General features: G+C 38.1%; 1 protein-coding gene across 3 annotated transcripts; it reads right to left on the bottom strand.

Annotated features, from left to right (window-relative positions):
* Positions 1-703: 703 nt before the first annotated feature.
* Positions 704-15,485, bottom strand: pla2r1 (phospholipase A2 receptor 1). 3 transcript variants are annotated; one of them, XM_038283272.1, is made up of 16 exons: positions 15,091-15,485; positions 11,492-11,888; positions 11,250-11,423; positions 10,136-10,300; positions 9,854-9,967; positions 9,617-9,766; positions 9,151-9,345; positions 6,792-6,955; positions 6,607-6,717; positions 2,970-3,082; positions 2,706-2,875; positions 2,413-2,618; positions 1,711-1,856; positions 1,192-1,276; positions 943-1,078; positions 704-854 (listed from the first exon to the last, which is right to left on the bottom strand). In XM_038283272.1, the coding sequence occupies exons 1-16, from the start codon at positions 15,127-15,129 to the stop codon at positions 811-813; spliced, it is 2,409 nt and encodes an 802-aa protein (XP_038139200.1). In that variant the 5' UTR covers positions 15,130-15,485; the 3' UTR covers positions 704-810. The 3 variants fall into 3 exon arrangements, with proteins under 3 accessions (XP_038139200.1, XP_038139199.1, XP_038139201.1); XM_038283271.1 differs by having other exon boundaries at positions 11,492-11,872; positions 15,091-15,484; XM_038283273.1 differs by lacking the exon at positions 704-854 and having other exon boundaries at positions 1,192-1,271; positions 11,492-11,872.
* Between the last annotated feature and the right edge of the window lie 1,556 nt (positions 15,486-17,041).

Genomic DNA, 17,041 nt, shown 5'->3' on the forward strand with positions numbered 1-17,041 from the left:
TGCATTTCAATGGGACAAAAAAAACGCAGAAAAAGCTGAATATCGCGAAAACTACAAAAAATATCTTTACCAAAAGACATAGCAGAATTCTCCTGAATAAGCTGAACGTTTTGATACCAAAATTGTTGAAATCAGTTGAAAACTGCGGGACTAGTTAGAGTCAGAAAAATTAAAAGTGAAAAACAATAAGTGGGAATGCATAAGCATTCCCACTTGATTATTGGTCACTGGATGAGCAGATATATGCCAGAATGCTTTGCACAGAGAGCTCTCCTTCCAAAGCATGACAGGATTTGTTGTCACAGTGGCCCGATGTCGCCTACGGCTGTCGCTGCCCGACAGCAGTGGAAAATGACAAAGATGGCGCAAGCGAGAAGGGAAAGTCACATGACCAACGGGGAGTGAAAAGTAGGGATCATCTGTCCGAACGGTCAGTTAACTGAGTTCGCTATAAAGTCCACTATAAAGTCCTCGCTCTATATAGTGATTGAGGGATTTAGGGGTTAGAGCAGACGTTCAAACACAGCCTGAGTTCTTTTTCACAAAGCTATTTAGAGTTTGAAGAAATATAAAGAAAGAAATCAAATTTTCAGATCCTATCTGTTACACTGAAAAAAATCCAATTAAAAAAGCTTTAGAAGATTGTTATGAATTTATATAATGCCTCTTCACAGTAATGGCATCCTGGCAGTGTTCTTTCTGCTACTGCTACCTTTTAGTCAAGCACTAAGGAAACAGAAACATACTGAAGCTGCTTTAATGGCTCAGAGGTAGTTGTGAAATTCATGTAGAGTTCCAAATGAAAATGTTTCACTTACGCTCAGTGTACCAGTAAGGTTTCTTCAGTTCTTCACCTGCGGTCCAAAACACACTTCACTTAATCAAGCTGTATTCTATTATATATGATGCAACTGTAGTGGGAAAAGGTGCAAGACGTGCAACCTCTGGGCAGCTTGCAGATCCACTCGTGTTTGGTGTCACAAGGGCGTGGCATCAGAGTGTTGGTCAGGTCACTGTATACAGCGCAGTCCCTCCTGTCATCCTCCTCGTTCTTGTCTCCAATGAAAGACGCCACTACCTGCAACAGTTGGCATGGTTGGAAAAAAAAATAGGCTAAAAACTGCATGTTTCCTTCATGCTACAGCACTGGTGGGCTTTCTACAAGCTACAGAAACATATCTGCATGCTTACCGGAGAGTCATCGGACCACTCCCAGACTCCAGGTTGCTCGGGATCTCTTTTATTCAAACCAACCCAGAACCAGCGGCCTTCTGTTCTAAAGAAATTAACATAAAAAAGGAGAAATAGAAAAAAAGAAAACCAAGAAATTTAACCCCACATGCTATGCATTTCACTTCTGAAAAAAATGCTCAGAAAATACAACACTGGCCACTGTTAGAGCCAACTACACAGCCCTGAAATGTTTCTATAGAGGCTTGAAAGCAACACACAGCATGATTGGGAATCTATCCCCCTCTCTGTTTGCTACAGAAATCTAATAGGAAGTACATGTTGAGCTAATTAGATTACTTCAATTTGCTTTAAACAATTTTCAGACTATTTTCTGTTCTCTTTGAATCCATTAAAAATGAATTTGTGGATGTAATGGTGTAACACCCTTCATATTGAGCTCTAAGGAAGTGAAAGAATGCATTCATTACTTCTCAAACCAATACTGCAGCACTCTAATGCTCTAAGAGCTATACCAACCCTTCAAACATGGTGCTGAGCAGGTGCTTTACAAACAACTGCTCCTCATAGTGCTGGAAACTGGCCAGCTGAGCACCGAGGGCCTGGCAGAAGAAGTCTGCTTCCACCCAGGAGCGCTTCATCAAGACTTTCTCATCATGGAACACCTAGAGGGGCAGCACATCAGGTCAGCAGAGTTTAAACCGGAGCAATGCCTAGCATTAGGTTGCAGGAGATTTGATGTTTTTAGATATGAAAAATTAAACATCCAAATAAAACCCATTATTCAAGAGCATATTTACTATAAAATCAAATTTTTTTGACACCAAAGCAAAAGAGTAAAATCAAATTTCTCTTTTTTTCGTATAAGGCAATGCTATTTTTATAATATCCTCTAGTAAACAGTCCAGTTAATCACTTTTTTCACAGCAGTCATTTTTTAAAACAAAAATGAACAAAAGCGTCAAAAACTTCTTGTCTAGAAAATTAAATGCTTAAAAGAGAAAATCCTATCAGGCTCTTTGTGTCGCAATGTCTCTAAGACTAATTTCAGAAATTTATTTTAATGAATAAATAAGTAACAGTTCAGTAATAGTAAGGAATTATAGTAACTTAACTGTAAATTATGATAAAATTATGATAAAATAGTAAAAAACAAACAGCCTGGGCGTGTGATATTAATCTGCCATTCAAAGTGAGAGGTAAGAAAGTAGACTATCAGACCTTAAAGCAGTGAAGAACTCCAGACTGTGATTCCCAGCCTGGAGGACAGGGGGCATAAGCATCAATGTGACGCCCTGTCAGAACAGCATCATTGTGGCTGCTGCTCATTTTACACACTGACAAAGCCTTGTGGGATTTGCAGTCTTTCACCTCCCAGTGGCCCAAAGCAGGACCACCAGACATGGCAACGCAGCCACCGGAACTGACTGGTTAAACGGGGAAAAGGAAGCAAGATTCACTTCAAAACCTTTTCTAAACTAGTCAGTTCTGTTAGCCAGAAAACAAGTGGTCACCTGGCTGATGTTTGTTCCAGTTTGAGAAGGTGAGAGGCAGAGAGGAGCCATTCTGAGAAAGCCATCTGTACTCCCCCTTCCCCTCCTCGTCCTTGAGGCCGATCCAGTACGACATGCTGCTGTTGGTTCCGTTTGCATTTAGCAAACTGTTAATAAAAGCCTGCTCAAACCTTCCAGAGTGAAGATGAAGGAAGAGAAGCAATGACATAAAAATCTTTTTTGTTTTGTTTTCTTTTCAAATAGACAACCCGCTAAAGGATTTACCTGTTTTCCAGAGTGAGGAGAGGAGCCTTGCAGTAGTATCCTAACGTTGCCTCTTCAAATGTCTGTTCATGACTAGTTACTGTGTAACAGGAGTGACCATATCTCTTCCAACCCTAAAAGGAAGGAGAAAAAAATAATGCAGTAAGTAATAAAAGTTCAGATTTTGCAAACAAATTTCATAGAAGACATCATTGCCTCTCCTAGAGGACTTCTTAACAAATAACAATTTCAGTATTGCAAAAAAAAAGCAACATAACAGAAATAACACTTATTGTTCCACGGTGGGAAAATAAACCGTTAGAGCCCAAGATAACAGAGATCCTTAGTCACAAGAGTTAAAATCTTATTTTATACATTTGTTAAAGTCTTTATTGATAAATCAGTGTAGTAATAACTAATCTAATCACCTTGACCTGGCACCACCCACATTTCTTTTAAAAAATGTGCTTGAGGATTTTACATTAGGTTTAGTGACACTCAGAATATTAAGTGCTACTTTTAATTCTGCTTCGTTGTAAGGTGATCCCTGTTCCGTCAAATTACATGACGTTGTCTCTACACATCAATGTTTGTAGCTACAAACCCTTAGTTCATCTCCAACGATAAATTCAGCCAACATACTGACAGGAGCTAAGATCAGTCCTAATTATCTTGATTATCTCTTTAAAGAGGGTTTTAATAAATTGTCAATTGAAAAGAACAAAAGAAATAGGACTTATTACAAAAGGATAATTTATCGAATAAGAGCCTTCTAATAAAAATCCTAACATTTAAGCATTTTCTGTTTGTTTTTTTACTTGACATGATTTGAAAGAAATGGGCTAACTCACTGAGTTGGTACCTCAAAGTAGCACTAATTGCAAACTGATGTTGTGATCAACTAATAGAGGTTAGACCTGCTTAAAGTACTAGACACTGCAGAAATGAAAACAGTTAGATGAGATAGCTCCAGCTATGATTAAGTTTTAGACTAAAATACTTGAAAAGTCATCTTCTGACTTTATATTTGAAAGTTTCAGCTTATTTGAATTTTTGTGATACCACTATGTTTGTATCTCCTGCTAAACAAACAAAAGAATTAGCACTTAACACTGAATGCCATAAAGTAACATCACAACAATGACTTATGCAGCCTCTGTTTGAAAGCATAAATGTTTATCCGGGTCCTGACAAACCAGCTCAGAGGCCTGTTTCTCAAAGCAGGTTTACTGAAAACACTTCATTTTTCTATACCTATAGTCTGAGTTTTCAACATAACAAAGAGAGTTCACTCAGCCTCTGTTTCTGTTACCATAGTAACATTCTCCCTAAACTAACCCGGTCAGGAGCAGGTTTTCCTCAATAAACTCAGTGTCTTCTGTCTCCTCTCTCCTTAGAGCCAATCATGATGTTTTTGTTCCGCATACATCCAGACCTTATCCGCCTTCACATTTGCAGCATAACATACTTCTTTAAAATCATTTAACAGAACTTTATATCGGTTATATAACATAGATGGGTGACAATAGCATCATAGAAAACAACTGCACAGTCAAACAGTCACTTAGTGTTTACTGTGTAATGGAAGACAGACATACAATGAGGTGGAGCTCCATGAGATGATGAACAAGTCCTACCTGTCAGAACAACGTTTTTAGACTTAATCCTCCCCTGCTGCCAGGTGATTTCACCTAAATAGATACATTGATCCACTACCATTCAAGCAAAAAACTAATTTTCCCATCTATGGAAGGCAGTATTGATATTTGTTAGTTTGTCTGAATGGTATTACTGATATCTGGAATACAGTTTTTTCTTATTATAATGAACATTTTATACAGGACATTCTTCACATCTAGAATAAACCTTCTGGACGTCTAGAAATTAATTTTACATCTCCATATTCCTATTGTTACTGGGCATCATTTGCATTATTTTGACTATTAAGAAATTTATTTCAGATATCATAAATACATTTTCTGTCAAGCTTATAAACATCCAAATGGCCACCTAAAATGTGTAAACATTTATAGGTATATCAAATATAAGTCTTACTAGTACAATTTTGTTTTTCTTTACTTTCTAAAATTCAGTTTCTCCTGCAAAGTTGCAATTTATAAAATCTGTTATTAAAGTTCCATCTAGGAGTTTTATTTTGACCGGGAAGAATCCTATTTTAGTGTTCTTCAAATTGACCAACAGACAGGAGAATGCTTTAAATAAATGTACAATACAGCCTGCCATAGTGGTAGTTCAAATAAGAATGCATTATGTCTAGCAGCAATCTTCTTCTTCGCCATCTTCCTTTCCTTTGCAGCTGTAATGCTGTTTTTCATTTATGCATTAAAATCTCTAGTTCGAGTGGTGTGAAATAGGCACTTCCTGTTGCCTGTCGTCATGGTGACCCGTTGAATTGAAGCTCCACTGATAATGACTTTTCATACTTGTTACACATGTGTTCAACTCTGAGTGGACCTACTTAGAGCGATTAAACTAACCTACAGCAGACTTTGTGAACCCCAAAACTTTCCAACCTCAGGCTAAATCAATTAAGAGTTCAGGATTTCAGTCTTTTGTTAAACCTGCTTTGTGAAACGAGCCCCAGATCTGATTTAGGAAGAATGTCCTCTGTGTTTCTTCTTTCAGCAATATCTGTACTCATTTTAAAAGGGAACATAAGAGGCTGTTTGGACAGGTGGTATAAATTTTGCCCCCTCACCCCTATAAAGCCTGAAACTCTCAGCTGCCTTACGAGATCCAGACCCTCACCCTCACGTTTGCATCAGGAAACTTTTCTGAGACGGCTTTTTTTTTTTAATCAGGAACTAAATTTTTTATTTTTTTTAAAAAGAACTTAATGCAACACAAGAGACAGAGAAAGCATTTTTTTTTTTGCAGTACATCAGGCAAGAATAAACAGACTGCTCAAGCATGACAGTTGATAGCATGCCCTTGGGGTAAATTTTTTGGTCTCCTTTTCCTGAGTACCAAGTAGCTTGATGACTCAGGAGGCTGATATTTTAGTAAACAGAGTCAGGGAGAACCATGGATGCCAGACAATACGTCAGCGGGCGGGTGAATCACCTCTTTGTGCTTCTGAAGGGGCAAGTTGTTTGACTAAGAGTTGAGCTACAGTGGGTGTGTGGCTCTTTTGTATTGTGCGTCCCCGCTCAACCAGCTCTACATCATCAATCAGCTCTACATTTTTTAATATAGATGGTCTTCAAAAGCTTAGAATATTCTTCTAAAATGTTTTTTTTCTGTTATTACAGTAAACATATAATTTGGAGGGTTTTTTTTTTCTTTCCTTGAAAACTCAAGACATTAACAGTTGTCACAAAGAATAATCTCAACTTCCTTTTGATAATAAAAGACAACCAAGAAGAAAGAAAGAAAGAAAGAAAGAAAGAAAGAAAGAAAGAAAGAAAGAAAGAGAAAAAACACTGAAAGTATATATTTGCTTGTCCTGCTGTGACTTTCTGCAGGCATTCATCAGTTTAAGTGGGAATGTTGTGAAACCATGTAATGTGTCATGTAACCTCCTTCTAATCTAAGCCAAGCTTATAGCGTGCCATCTATGACTCGACTTGTTTTTCTCCCAAACACACAGCAGGTAGCTACAGGCTGAACAGTTAGCACTTTCCACTCAGTCTCCTACCGCAGGACACCCTTGATCCCAGGTTCCTTCACGCTGAACTGGACTCTGGCTTTCCCTTCTGCACACAGCAGGGTGTCGCTCGTCACATGTGGCTAAAAGCCAGTTACCTTTCTGTGACAAAGAGAAGTTTTTTCAGGATAGCAACAAAGGGCACTCTTTCTCTCTCTCAACACACAGCATCCTACCTCTTTCTCCACTTTGCCACAAAGAGTTGAATCTGACATGTTGGTAGGAGGGTGATACTGGTCCCAGAGAGTCAGAGTTACTGGTGTACCATCTGACCACTCTATGCCTGGTGATGACCCCTGCTTCACTAGGCCGATCCAGACCTCTGTAATTTCCCTGGAATCTACAGATGAGGAAACAACAAAATCTGAATGCAAATACGATTAAACTGCAACTATACTGAATAAGATAAAGGCATAATTCGCATAAAAGCTCCCTTTTAGAAAAGTTTAACCAGAATATTACATACTCTGCTTAAAAAGGACACATAACTTAGTTTATGTATTTTATTTTTTTTTTTTTTACATTAAATCAGGCCAAATGTCTCCTTTTTTGCCCAGTTAGGAATATCAAATTCAGATGATTAACACATAAATTAGCATAAGTTTAAACAATTTGAGAAACCCTTTATCATGATAACATGGCTGTGAAAGCCTCTAACTGGATGCATCCCTGTGGAGGTGTATGCTATCAACATACAGCTCCGTGCGTGCCATCATGGAGGAATCAGTGGAAATCAGCCAGGATAACAGGAGGGGAAGTGTGGACCTCCACAAGTGTAGTTTATCATTGGCTACAACTGCATGACACATCTGTTCAGACAGTTATAGGCAAACAAAATAAAGCTATATAAATATTTGGCCATCATGCCATTTCAGTGGTTGGATTTTTGGACTAAAATGTGTCTAAAACCCAGAATCAAAGTCAAAGGAACGTGAAGATCCTGCCTGAAGTAGGAAAGAAAGCTTCTACCAACATGGCCTTAGGAGCCATTCAGAGAGGAAGAACCACTAAAACATCTTCTTTAGGGACAATGAGCCTAAAAATAAGGAAGCGAGTTTTTTTTTTGGAGAGGACATCACAAATCCCTGTCTTAGTCCAGACGGAACATTTAAAAATGTGAGGAAGGTGGTCTGCAAACTGCGAACACAAATTCTGTTACAAGGAATGGGCCAAAACTTCAAAAACCTGTGAGAAGTTTGCTGAAAGATGACTAAAATGCACAATATAAAATTAATTTCAGAGAGCAATTGCAGCAAATAAAAATGAGCATTTAGCAGTGGGTAGCACTGCTGCCTTGCAGCAATAAGGTTCCGGGTTCGATTCTCGATCTGTGATCTTTCTGCATCGAGCTTGCATGTTCTCCCTGAATATGTGTGGGTTCTCTCCGGGTACTCTGGCTTCTTCCCACGGTCCAAAAACATGACTGTTAGGTTAATTGACTTCTCTAAATTCTCCTTAGGCGTGAGTGTGTGTGAATGGTCGTTTGTCTCTGTGTTGCTCTGCGATGGACTAGTGACCTGCCCAGGGTGTACCCCGCCTCTCGCCCATAGACAGTTGGAGATATGCACCAGCACCCCTTGCAACCCCGCTTAGAATAAGCGTGACGGAAAAATTGTTTTAAAACAAATGTAAATACTGACTGTTCTAGAACAAAGTATATACAGTGTACATAAATGCAAGATTAAAGAAAAAGCTAATGTCTTTGTATTCAGTGCAACTGAATACATGGCAATTTTAAAAACCAGCCTATTTCTTCATGATTGGCTAAATGAAATTAGATGCTTTCTTGTGATCTCATGTCAACCAATTTTCTGTCAACAGGTTTTGTGATCAATAAAATTAATTATACAGAATGTTCTCAAAAATGCTCAGAGTGGAGAAAAATACAAGACCTAAAAATATAACTACCTACAGCAAAGAACATCATCTAAGAAACATGTCTTAATATTAAATATAATAATTGAACTTTATTAATCTGACATTGGAGATTTTTACCTTTGTATTTAACCCTTGGTGAGCAGTGCACTGCAATCATGGGGCGCCAGGGGAGCAGGGAGGAGTTAAGGATCCTTGCTCAGAAACCCAGAGTGGCAGTCTGTGGGAGTGGGTTTCGAACTAACAAACACAGGATTCCAAGCTCTATTCCCTAACCACTAGGCCCCCACTCCTCCCTTGTGTTGTGTTGAAGATATTCAACTATAGGAGTTGGATCTGGTTGACTCTATGCAAATAATTCATTTGTTTTTTTTTTGTTTTTTTTACAAATCGGACTGTTTCCCATGAGTTTATGAACAATTGTGCTTGAATGATTTTCAACTAAAAGTACATCTCATAAAAAACCCCAGAAGAAAAAAAAAAAATAAAGATTCAAAAATGAATTAAAAGCAGCAATGTTTTCTAATAAGGTCCTGCAGGATGCCAGAAAGGAGTGTCTCACTTTAATAAAAATCCTAACTTTTGCCTGTTGGGAAAACTTCTATCTAAAACCAATATGTTAACTGTCATGTTTGTTAACATATAGTCGATTTCTCTTACAGTTAGCCAGCAGATTAAGCAGCATCTCCACCTCTGACAAGGAATGTACACTGGTGAGGTTTGCACCCAGAGAGCAACAGGCTCGGGACGACTCCTCCCAGCTTCCGGTCTCTTTTTCCGCCAGGGTGCGGTAGCAAAAGCCATTATGAGGCCACCAGCCATCGGCGCACTCGGTATGGACGTACTGCCAGTTCTCTGAGAGGAGAAGAAGCAAAATTTGCAATAAGTGAAGCAAAAACAAGCACAACAAGAAAGGCAACAGGAACAGAGACGAAATTTTAAAGTTTCCTCTCCAGCTGTCTAGCACCTGGAGAAGTATCTTAGCTCCAAGAGCAACAATAGGTATAAAAAACACCAAATGGGTAATATCTGCTCTTCAGGCTCATACCTGCCACCAGAAGAAGCAGGAAAGCATTCAGACATTTGAGTGAGCAGTGTCTGTCCTTAGGGTTTAAAGGGTTCTTACCAAGTGGCTCCACTGTGCTGGTATTATTTGGTGTCTTCTTGCAGATGTAAGGCAGTGCAGACTCACAGGAAAGACTCTGCCACTGACCTCCGTAGGCAGGATTATATATCCCACATTGCATGTCAGTCTCTAGCGGACCAGCTGCTAGAGCTGAACGACAGTTAAGGTTGAGCCTTTTTTATTTCGACATGAAGTTGGTAAGAAACTTGAGAAGCAGATTTAATAAGTAAGCAGTACCTGTAGTGAAATTCACTAGTGAAACAGGAGCTCCGTCTGACCACTTCCATCCGTACCCGTCCTTAAGATGGTTCAGCCCAAACCACACCATCACACCAAAATTTGCCAGTCGATCTAACCCAACATATAAAAAGTAGAAGTAAAAAAACAACTTCAAGTGGTTTCATAAATTACAATTAAAGCACTAGACCTGTGAAAACCCAAAAGCTTTTCAGTACAAGTCAGCACGTTGTTGACCGCATAAATAAAGGTAATATGGTTCAATTTCTATGGGATGCCCACCTCGGATGTACCTGTGCTCTGCCAGGCTGGTGATGCTCAACAGATTCCCCCCTTGAGCCAGACAAGTGGACAGCGCCTGACTCCAGGTGAGGACGGTGTACAGGTTGAATTGGTAACATGCCTGGAGCTCTTGGTTTGAATCCCAGAAGTGCTCACAACTGGAAACTAAAAGTTGAAACTTCAGTCAAAAAGGTAGTAGCTAAGCCATTTATGAGGCATTCAAAGAGACTTTTAAGGAAATCTAACAAGTAAAGAAAGTAGGGGTGTCCCAATTCAACTTTTTCATTTCCTATACGATACAGATTTTGCAGTTTTGAGTATTTTCCTGATACCGACATTGACCCGAGAAGATATTAGCATTAATCACATATACTTTTATTACTTATTTTGTAGGGTAGAATGATAGAAGAGGCTTGATCAAGTAATATTTTTCAAGCAGAAGACACTACTTAATGTCATCCAGAAGAAAAAATTTCTCCCCTAAATTATTAACCAAACAAATTGAAGGGTTTCTAAAAGACCAACTTCTGATAAAAATCATACCATAACAGCCCTAGAAGAAAGCTATTTGATTCTCAGTTTACTGTATTTCTTTAAAATATAATGAGGCACATTCTGATATCAAAAAGATTTTACCAATATCTTCCCAATATTTATCTTGCCCTTAGTTTTTAATCTTTGTTTTAAACTCAACGCTGTTTGCGGCACTATGATTAACTTGTTACACTGCAAAAAAAGGTTGACTAATAAACAAGATGAAATACAAAATCTGATAGAAAAGGTATTCAAAACAAGTGGAATAATAATTCTACGCAGCACGATAATTTCATTTGATGGGATTTCTTGAATTAACATTGCATTTTAAAGCTGAATTAAGAATAAAAAAAGTCTTGAATGAGATTAATTATCCAGCACTTCAAATAGAAGTTAAAGTTTTGGGGCAAAGCTTCCTAAATTCTTTTATCTTTCATTTATTCTAATTTCTCATGCAGGCAAACACCCTGCTTTTCTCCCCTTCAACCAACCCTTGCCTAGATGTTTCAATGTTAACCCCCACTTATGGTGCTGCCTACATCAACAGATGCAAATATGACAGTTTGCGCAGTTATGTTACCTTCAACAGGGCAAAAGCCCCATTTTTCAGACAGATCATAGCGATCGGTGGTAGAACACCAGTGAAGATCATCCTCTCGGCCCTCGGTTGTACACTCCACGTACCATTTGTTGTTGTAATTAAAAGGAAAAACACAAGGATATCCATGTGCGTTTCCCAACAGAGTGTGGGTTTCTGTAAACCAAACATTTCATCAGCAGTGAGAAATATAGTACTTTCTATACAATCAGTGCTTCATCTACCTTCATATGGATGCGAGCAGGGGCCTTCTCTGGGCGTGTTGTGTCTCTTCCATTCATAGTACACATTCTTTTTTACCACCACCACACCTCCAGATGCCGTCAGCTTCCACTCTGATGCGCCATAAAGCATGTTTCCAATGCAGCGCCACCACAGCACTGGATATTTCATGTCGCACTCAAACATGCCCAATGGCTCTTTTATTTCTGAAATGTTAAGGCCTAGGCACATACTGGAGCCCAAGTTGAAGAGCCTATGTCTGGAGACCCACTTCCACAGCATACGGCGCGTGGGTTGCTCGCAGTCCACCAGCAACACGTATGAGCTGATCACTGTCACGCAGCGCTTCAGCTGAACACTCTCCAGGATGAAGAAGCCCTTTTCTGTAGGGAGAGGGAGCTGAGATAGTCAAGTGGGTTGTTGCTATATAGTACAGTTAAACATAGTAAATTAATCTAAATGAGTGTGACGTACAATAGCATTATTTTCCATTTAGAATAATTTATCTCAGTGTTCCCCCTAATTCTTTGTTACACCTACAGTATATTAATCTCGGGGTTTCCCACCACTAGTTAGAACTGAAAAAGCCTCTTAGATGAGAGGGGAAACGTCTTCTAGAAAATGTCCAGTTGCATAAACTTCATTTTTTCAGCATTGACCATGACTTGGATGACTGAGAATCTTCCCAGATGTCCAAAATAATATGTTTCTAAGCATTATGCATTTAACGTAAAGCGATGAGCAAACCGTTTCTTCCCAAAGCAGTTTGATGTTTTTGTATATATTTTTTCTTTTGTATATTTCTTTATGCTAAATCCAGAAAAAAAGAACGCATGGTTCATTATTTAAGGAAACATTTTAACTTGAGCTCACATTGGCCTGCTGGAGACTGCTACATTCTAGATGTTTTAAACTTGTTTGTGTTATAGCTCAAGCTGCTAGAGAAAATTGTTTTTGAATGGGGTGTTTTTCAAGTATAAGGTATCAAATGTCTGTGAGACCAAATGTATTTTCAGCTTTCAGACGTCCTTGCTCTGTTTTCACTGGCAAGAGCAACAGTGCAGCAAAATCCTGAATTACTTGTGTTTGGAGAGAGATTTTTATTTAATGACTCAAAGGGAAAATTGATATCAGAAATCTGCTTTTACTGCCAAATTGGAGTTAAAACTAAATGTTTCAAAATAGCACAAATTAGTGCCAAAGCGTAAATCTAATTGACATAAAATATGACATAAAAAAGTTTCACATTTTGCAAATTGTCAGAGAAATTGTGTCTCACTCAGCTGTCTGGATCTCCACTGAATATTTCATTTTTTAACAACTTTGGCAGCTTTCAACCTCAGGAAGCAGTTTGCACTTCACCCAATTTTATTTCAAAATAAGTGCAACATTTTCTCACACAGTAATTTATAGTAGGATGTGCAGGGGGTGAGGGGTGGTGGAGAACTTCACAAAAGTGTGCAGGAAAGTAAATCAAGCTTGTTCTGCTAAGGGGTTTGAAGAATAGACATTTTGGTGATGCTTTATGACCTTTCTTTAAATAAAGCAATTAAACACATTTTTCTCAGCAGCTGTCCCCAATGGTCTTCTGAGACCGCTGCCCTTTAAGTGTCACAGGCCAGCGGGTGGTACGTACTTTATCCCTGCTACAACATCTTTAAATCAGTCGTTGTAACTGAAGACTCCTGTAAATTGGATGTGTTATCAAAGTAAACATTTGACAACAACAACAAAAAAAAACAGTTAAAGAAGATTATCTAAGGAAATCTGAAGTAAAAGTGGTTCCCACTTCTGATCAAAGTGAAAATGTTTGCAACTAATCTAACTCAATCTGTGCTCTGGGCAGAAATAAGAAAAACAAAAAAATATTTAATTTGCTATTTATATTGTACTTACTACACACAAAGACATAAAAAAAATTATAAACTAATATTTATAGTGTATAAGACATGGTTTATATAGCGTGTTTTTACTATATGACCTCTGTCCCTTGGCCAGATTTTGGACTCAGTCCCTCCTAAGACTGAAATTAAAAGTTATTTAACACTAACATTATCGACAAATAGCAGAGAAATTCCTTACTTCAATGACAAGCATGGGCTTGAGTGATCTATTAGTATTTAATTTTTTTTTTCTCACTGTCATTTCCATTTGTTAAACTTTGTCTACTTGCAACCACATCAGTTGTTATGTGACAGGAGAGTTAATGGCAGGATGGCAGTGGTAGCTCCGTGAAAGGAAGAGAAACAAGAGAAAAAATCAAGGTAAAGTTTTCAAAAAAAAAGAGTGGGTTCATTGCTCCTCATTTCCAAACACATATTTTCTATGAATGTACAAATTTTATATTGTGCATTTTAAGTATATTTCATACTTACTCTAATCAGAGATAAGCAAGCTGATATGTCATGAGATTTTAAAAGAGATGCAATATTTATTTTTAATGTATATATTAATGTAATTTCATTATAATTACTATCTGGTGATGTATATAAACACTGATGAAGTAGAACAAATAAAAATATTTGTAAACATGAGTTGGATTTTCTGAAAAATATCATGACCAATTTGAGAAACTACCTTATTGAGAAAGTAGCATGAAACAAACAAACAAAAAATATATGTTTCTCTTTATTTGAGGTTTTACCAGCCCATCATTTTCCCCCCTTTGGACTATAACTCATTAAAGAGGAGAAAAAACGCATCAGGCACGTTGATAAGAGGTCATTTGAAAATAATTAGTTCATACACTGCAAAAAATTAAAATCTACATTTTTTTCTTAAAATAGGTGCACTTTTTCTTGAATTGAGGAGGAAAGTGAGACATTTTGTCAATGGAAAAAGACAATTTACATATAAAATGTCAATTTTATACTGTCTTATTTCAAGTGCATTTTATCTGATTATCTTATTCTAAGATGGAAAACACTCATTCCATTGGCAAACTATCTCATTTACCTACTCAAATTAAGGGCAAATACACTTCATTTAAGAATGTTTTTCTTGTTTATAGATGTTTTTCAAGCGTATCCTTTGCATATGCTTTTAGCCTATTTTAGATGTTTATTTTCTAGTGTTTTTTCTTCTTCTTTTATCAGAGCCAATCAAAGAACAACTGTCCAACTCTGACCTCTGGCTGCTCAATCCTTTTATCTCTATTTGCTCTAGGCCTATAGCCAATAAGTCCCTTTGAAGCAGCTTGAGTAAAGAACTGAATAAACTCTTTATTCACGGGTCTTTCCTTTCAGCTCAGTTTGAGCTAAATATCATAAATATATGTAACTTGATAACCTCATATTAATTTACCAAGACGAAATATACCAGTTAGATATGCTATATTAGTTTTGTTAGGGAGCGTTTTATTTTGAAAAATAGGAAATGCTTGTTTTTAAGCCTTGTGCTGCTTTTGTGAGTCTATAATATACCTCTTAAAAACTAAATCTATATCATAGTCACATGCATGACTCCAGAGAGAACATGATATTCTACATTAACACAAAGCAGCGCAGTTACGCAATACTGCAGCCAATCTGTGCGTAGTGGATCTATGCGGCTATAAAAGAAAAGAAGCGCTCTGCGGCTGGATGATGGAGAATAAACTTACTGTAAAGCTCAGCGAGCTGGTTTTTCCCCAGGACCTCATCGTCCTCCTCAGGGTTACACAGACAGACTTTAGAAAACAACACAGTTATAAAAGCGAGCGCCACGAAAGCAGAGAGCGAGTCCACGCAGCGCCAGAAGCGCAGAAACATTTCGACAGATGGTTGAAATGTGGCAGAGCACAGAGTGAGCGCTCATTCTCCAGTTGTTTTCGGGATCTGTTGCCTTTTTTTTCCTCCCTCCTCTCTTCCAGAAAACTTTCTCCGGAGTTTTGTCCTCCAGCAGCGACGTCACGTCTGACGGAGGTGTTGCAGCAGCAGCTGTCCGGCTCCAAGCTGCATCCCTGCCGCCCTGCTGTCCTTCCACTGGGACAGGAAACTTTTTCACCAAAGGTTTCCCAACAATCCCCCTCCCAAAAAAAAAAAAAGAAAAAAAAAAAGAAAGAAGTTAAATATAGAGGAAAGCAGCATCCACAAATTTCCCAAACACTTCTCTGATGGTTTGGGGCGGAGCTAGATGGGGGGCCAGGGGTGGCCATGGCCACCCTGAAAGCTGATTAAAACTATGTTCACACCAAACACAGCAGCAGCAGCAGCAAAAACGTGTCTGCTGCTTCCTTTTTGCTGCTTGCACCAGTTTAGTTCTGACTCCCGGCTGAAGCAGCTTTGGTGCCTTCGCTTCGCAGTCAAAAAGTAGGACTAAGTTGAGCGGAGCTACCCTATCCTTTATTTTCCCTGCAGCTATATTTGCTGTGATCAGTGGGAATAAAGTAGTTTTAATATGTTTTTAAGTGGGAAAATCCAGCTGAAAACTTAATCAGTGCAGTCAGTTCATCCAGATTACAGTACCATCCTGCCTTCAAATATTATTTCTGTCGGAGCCGCTCAGAAATCCCATTCAGCAACAGCCTCTGGCCCGGTCGCCTCCTTGCGGTTTTCCGCGGCAGCTGGTAGGTGGTTTTATCTACATAATCCAAACTGCAGGCACCAGGATAATAAAAGTGAACATGTTTTGCTGGCAGGTTTCAGCATTTTAACCTGATTTGATGTGTGCAAAATAAAATGGGGATATGCCATTTCTGTCAAATAACAATGATTTAAACTCCAACCAAAAAGGGTATACTATCTTTTCTGTATAAAAAGTTTAACTCCTTATTTATTCTTGGGACTCTATGAAACAAATATTTTTTCCAAAGGGTTTTCTACAGATAGTTTATCAAAGTTTTTAAATATATGTAAATGTACATCAGCTAGGCTGTATGATTAATTACTATATGAAAAAATAGTACTCCTTTGCAGGTGTAAAGGGATATTTCAGATTCTTTGAAGTGGCTTTGCTTATCAAATGTCATCATGTTTTGCAGACACTTTTTCCCTCAGTTGTAAAAAACATTAGTTTTTATCAAAGATATAACCTATCGGCTAATTAAAGTTTCATCAATTCTAAAAAGTAAATGCCTGGTTAATAAAAGAAAGTTGCAAAAAAATAAAATAAACGCTATTAACACAAATACTGTTATACAGTTCCTTACTCTTTTGTTGCCTTTAATCCATCCTCTCTCCATCAGTCTATGGGTGAAAGGCGGGGCACACACTGGGTGGGTCGACAGTCCATCACAAGTTGCATTTCATAAGATCTTATTTTCATAATTGTAATATACACTAAATATATTTTTGGCCCATGGTCTGCTGCAACAATTATCACATATAAATAGATTATTTGGTTCCTTCCACATTTGAAAGTGTTGAGTTTGTGCGCAGCTTTTTAAAACCATTCATGTACAGGTATACATTAAAACTAAGGGGTCTGTGAAGCACAGTCACTAACCACCGGAGTTGCCATTTCATTCAGTTTATTTAAATAGCACCAATTCACAAAAAAAAAAAAAAATGTCAAGGCACAAAAGAGCAAAGGACAAGGTAACACACCTCCATGTTGATCCCTCAGTTGGAAGA

This window comes from Cyprinodon tularosa, unplaced genomic scaffold (assembly GCF_016077235.1).
Source record: "Cyprinodon tularosa strain WSP-4 unplaced genomic scaffold, ASM1607723v1 ctg191, whole genome shotgun sequence".
Lineage (NCBI taxonomy): Eukaryota > Metazoa > Chordata > Actinopteri > Cyprinodontiformes > Cyprinodontidae > Cyprinodon > Cyprinodon tularosa.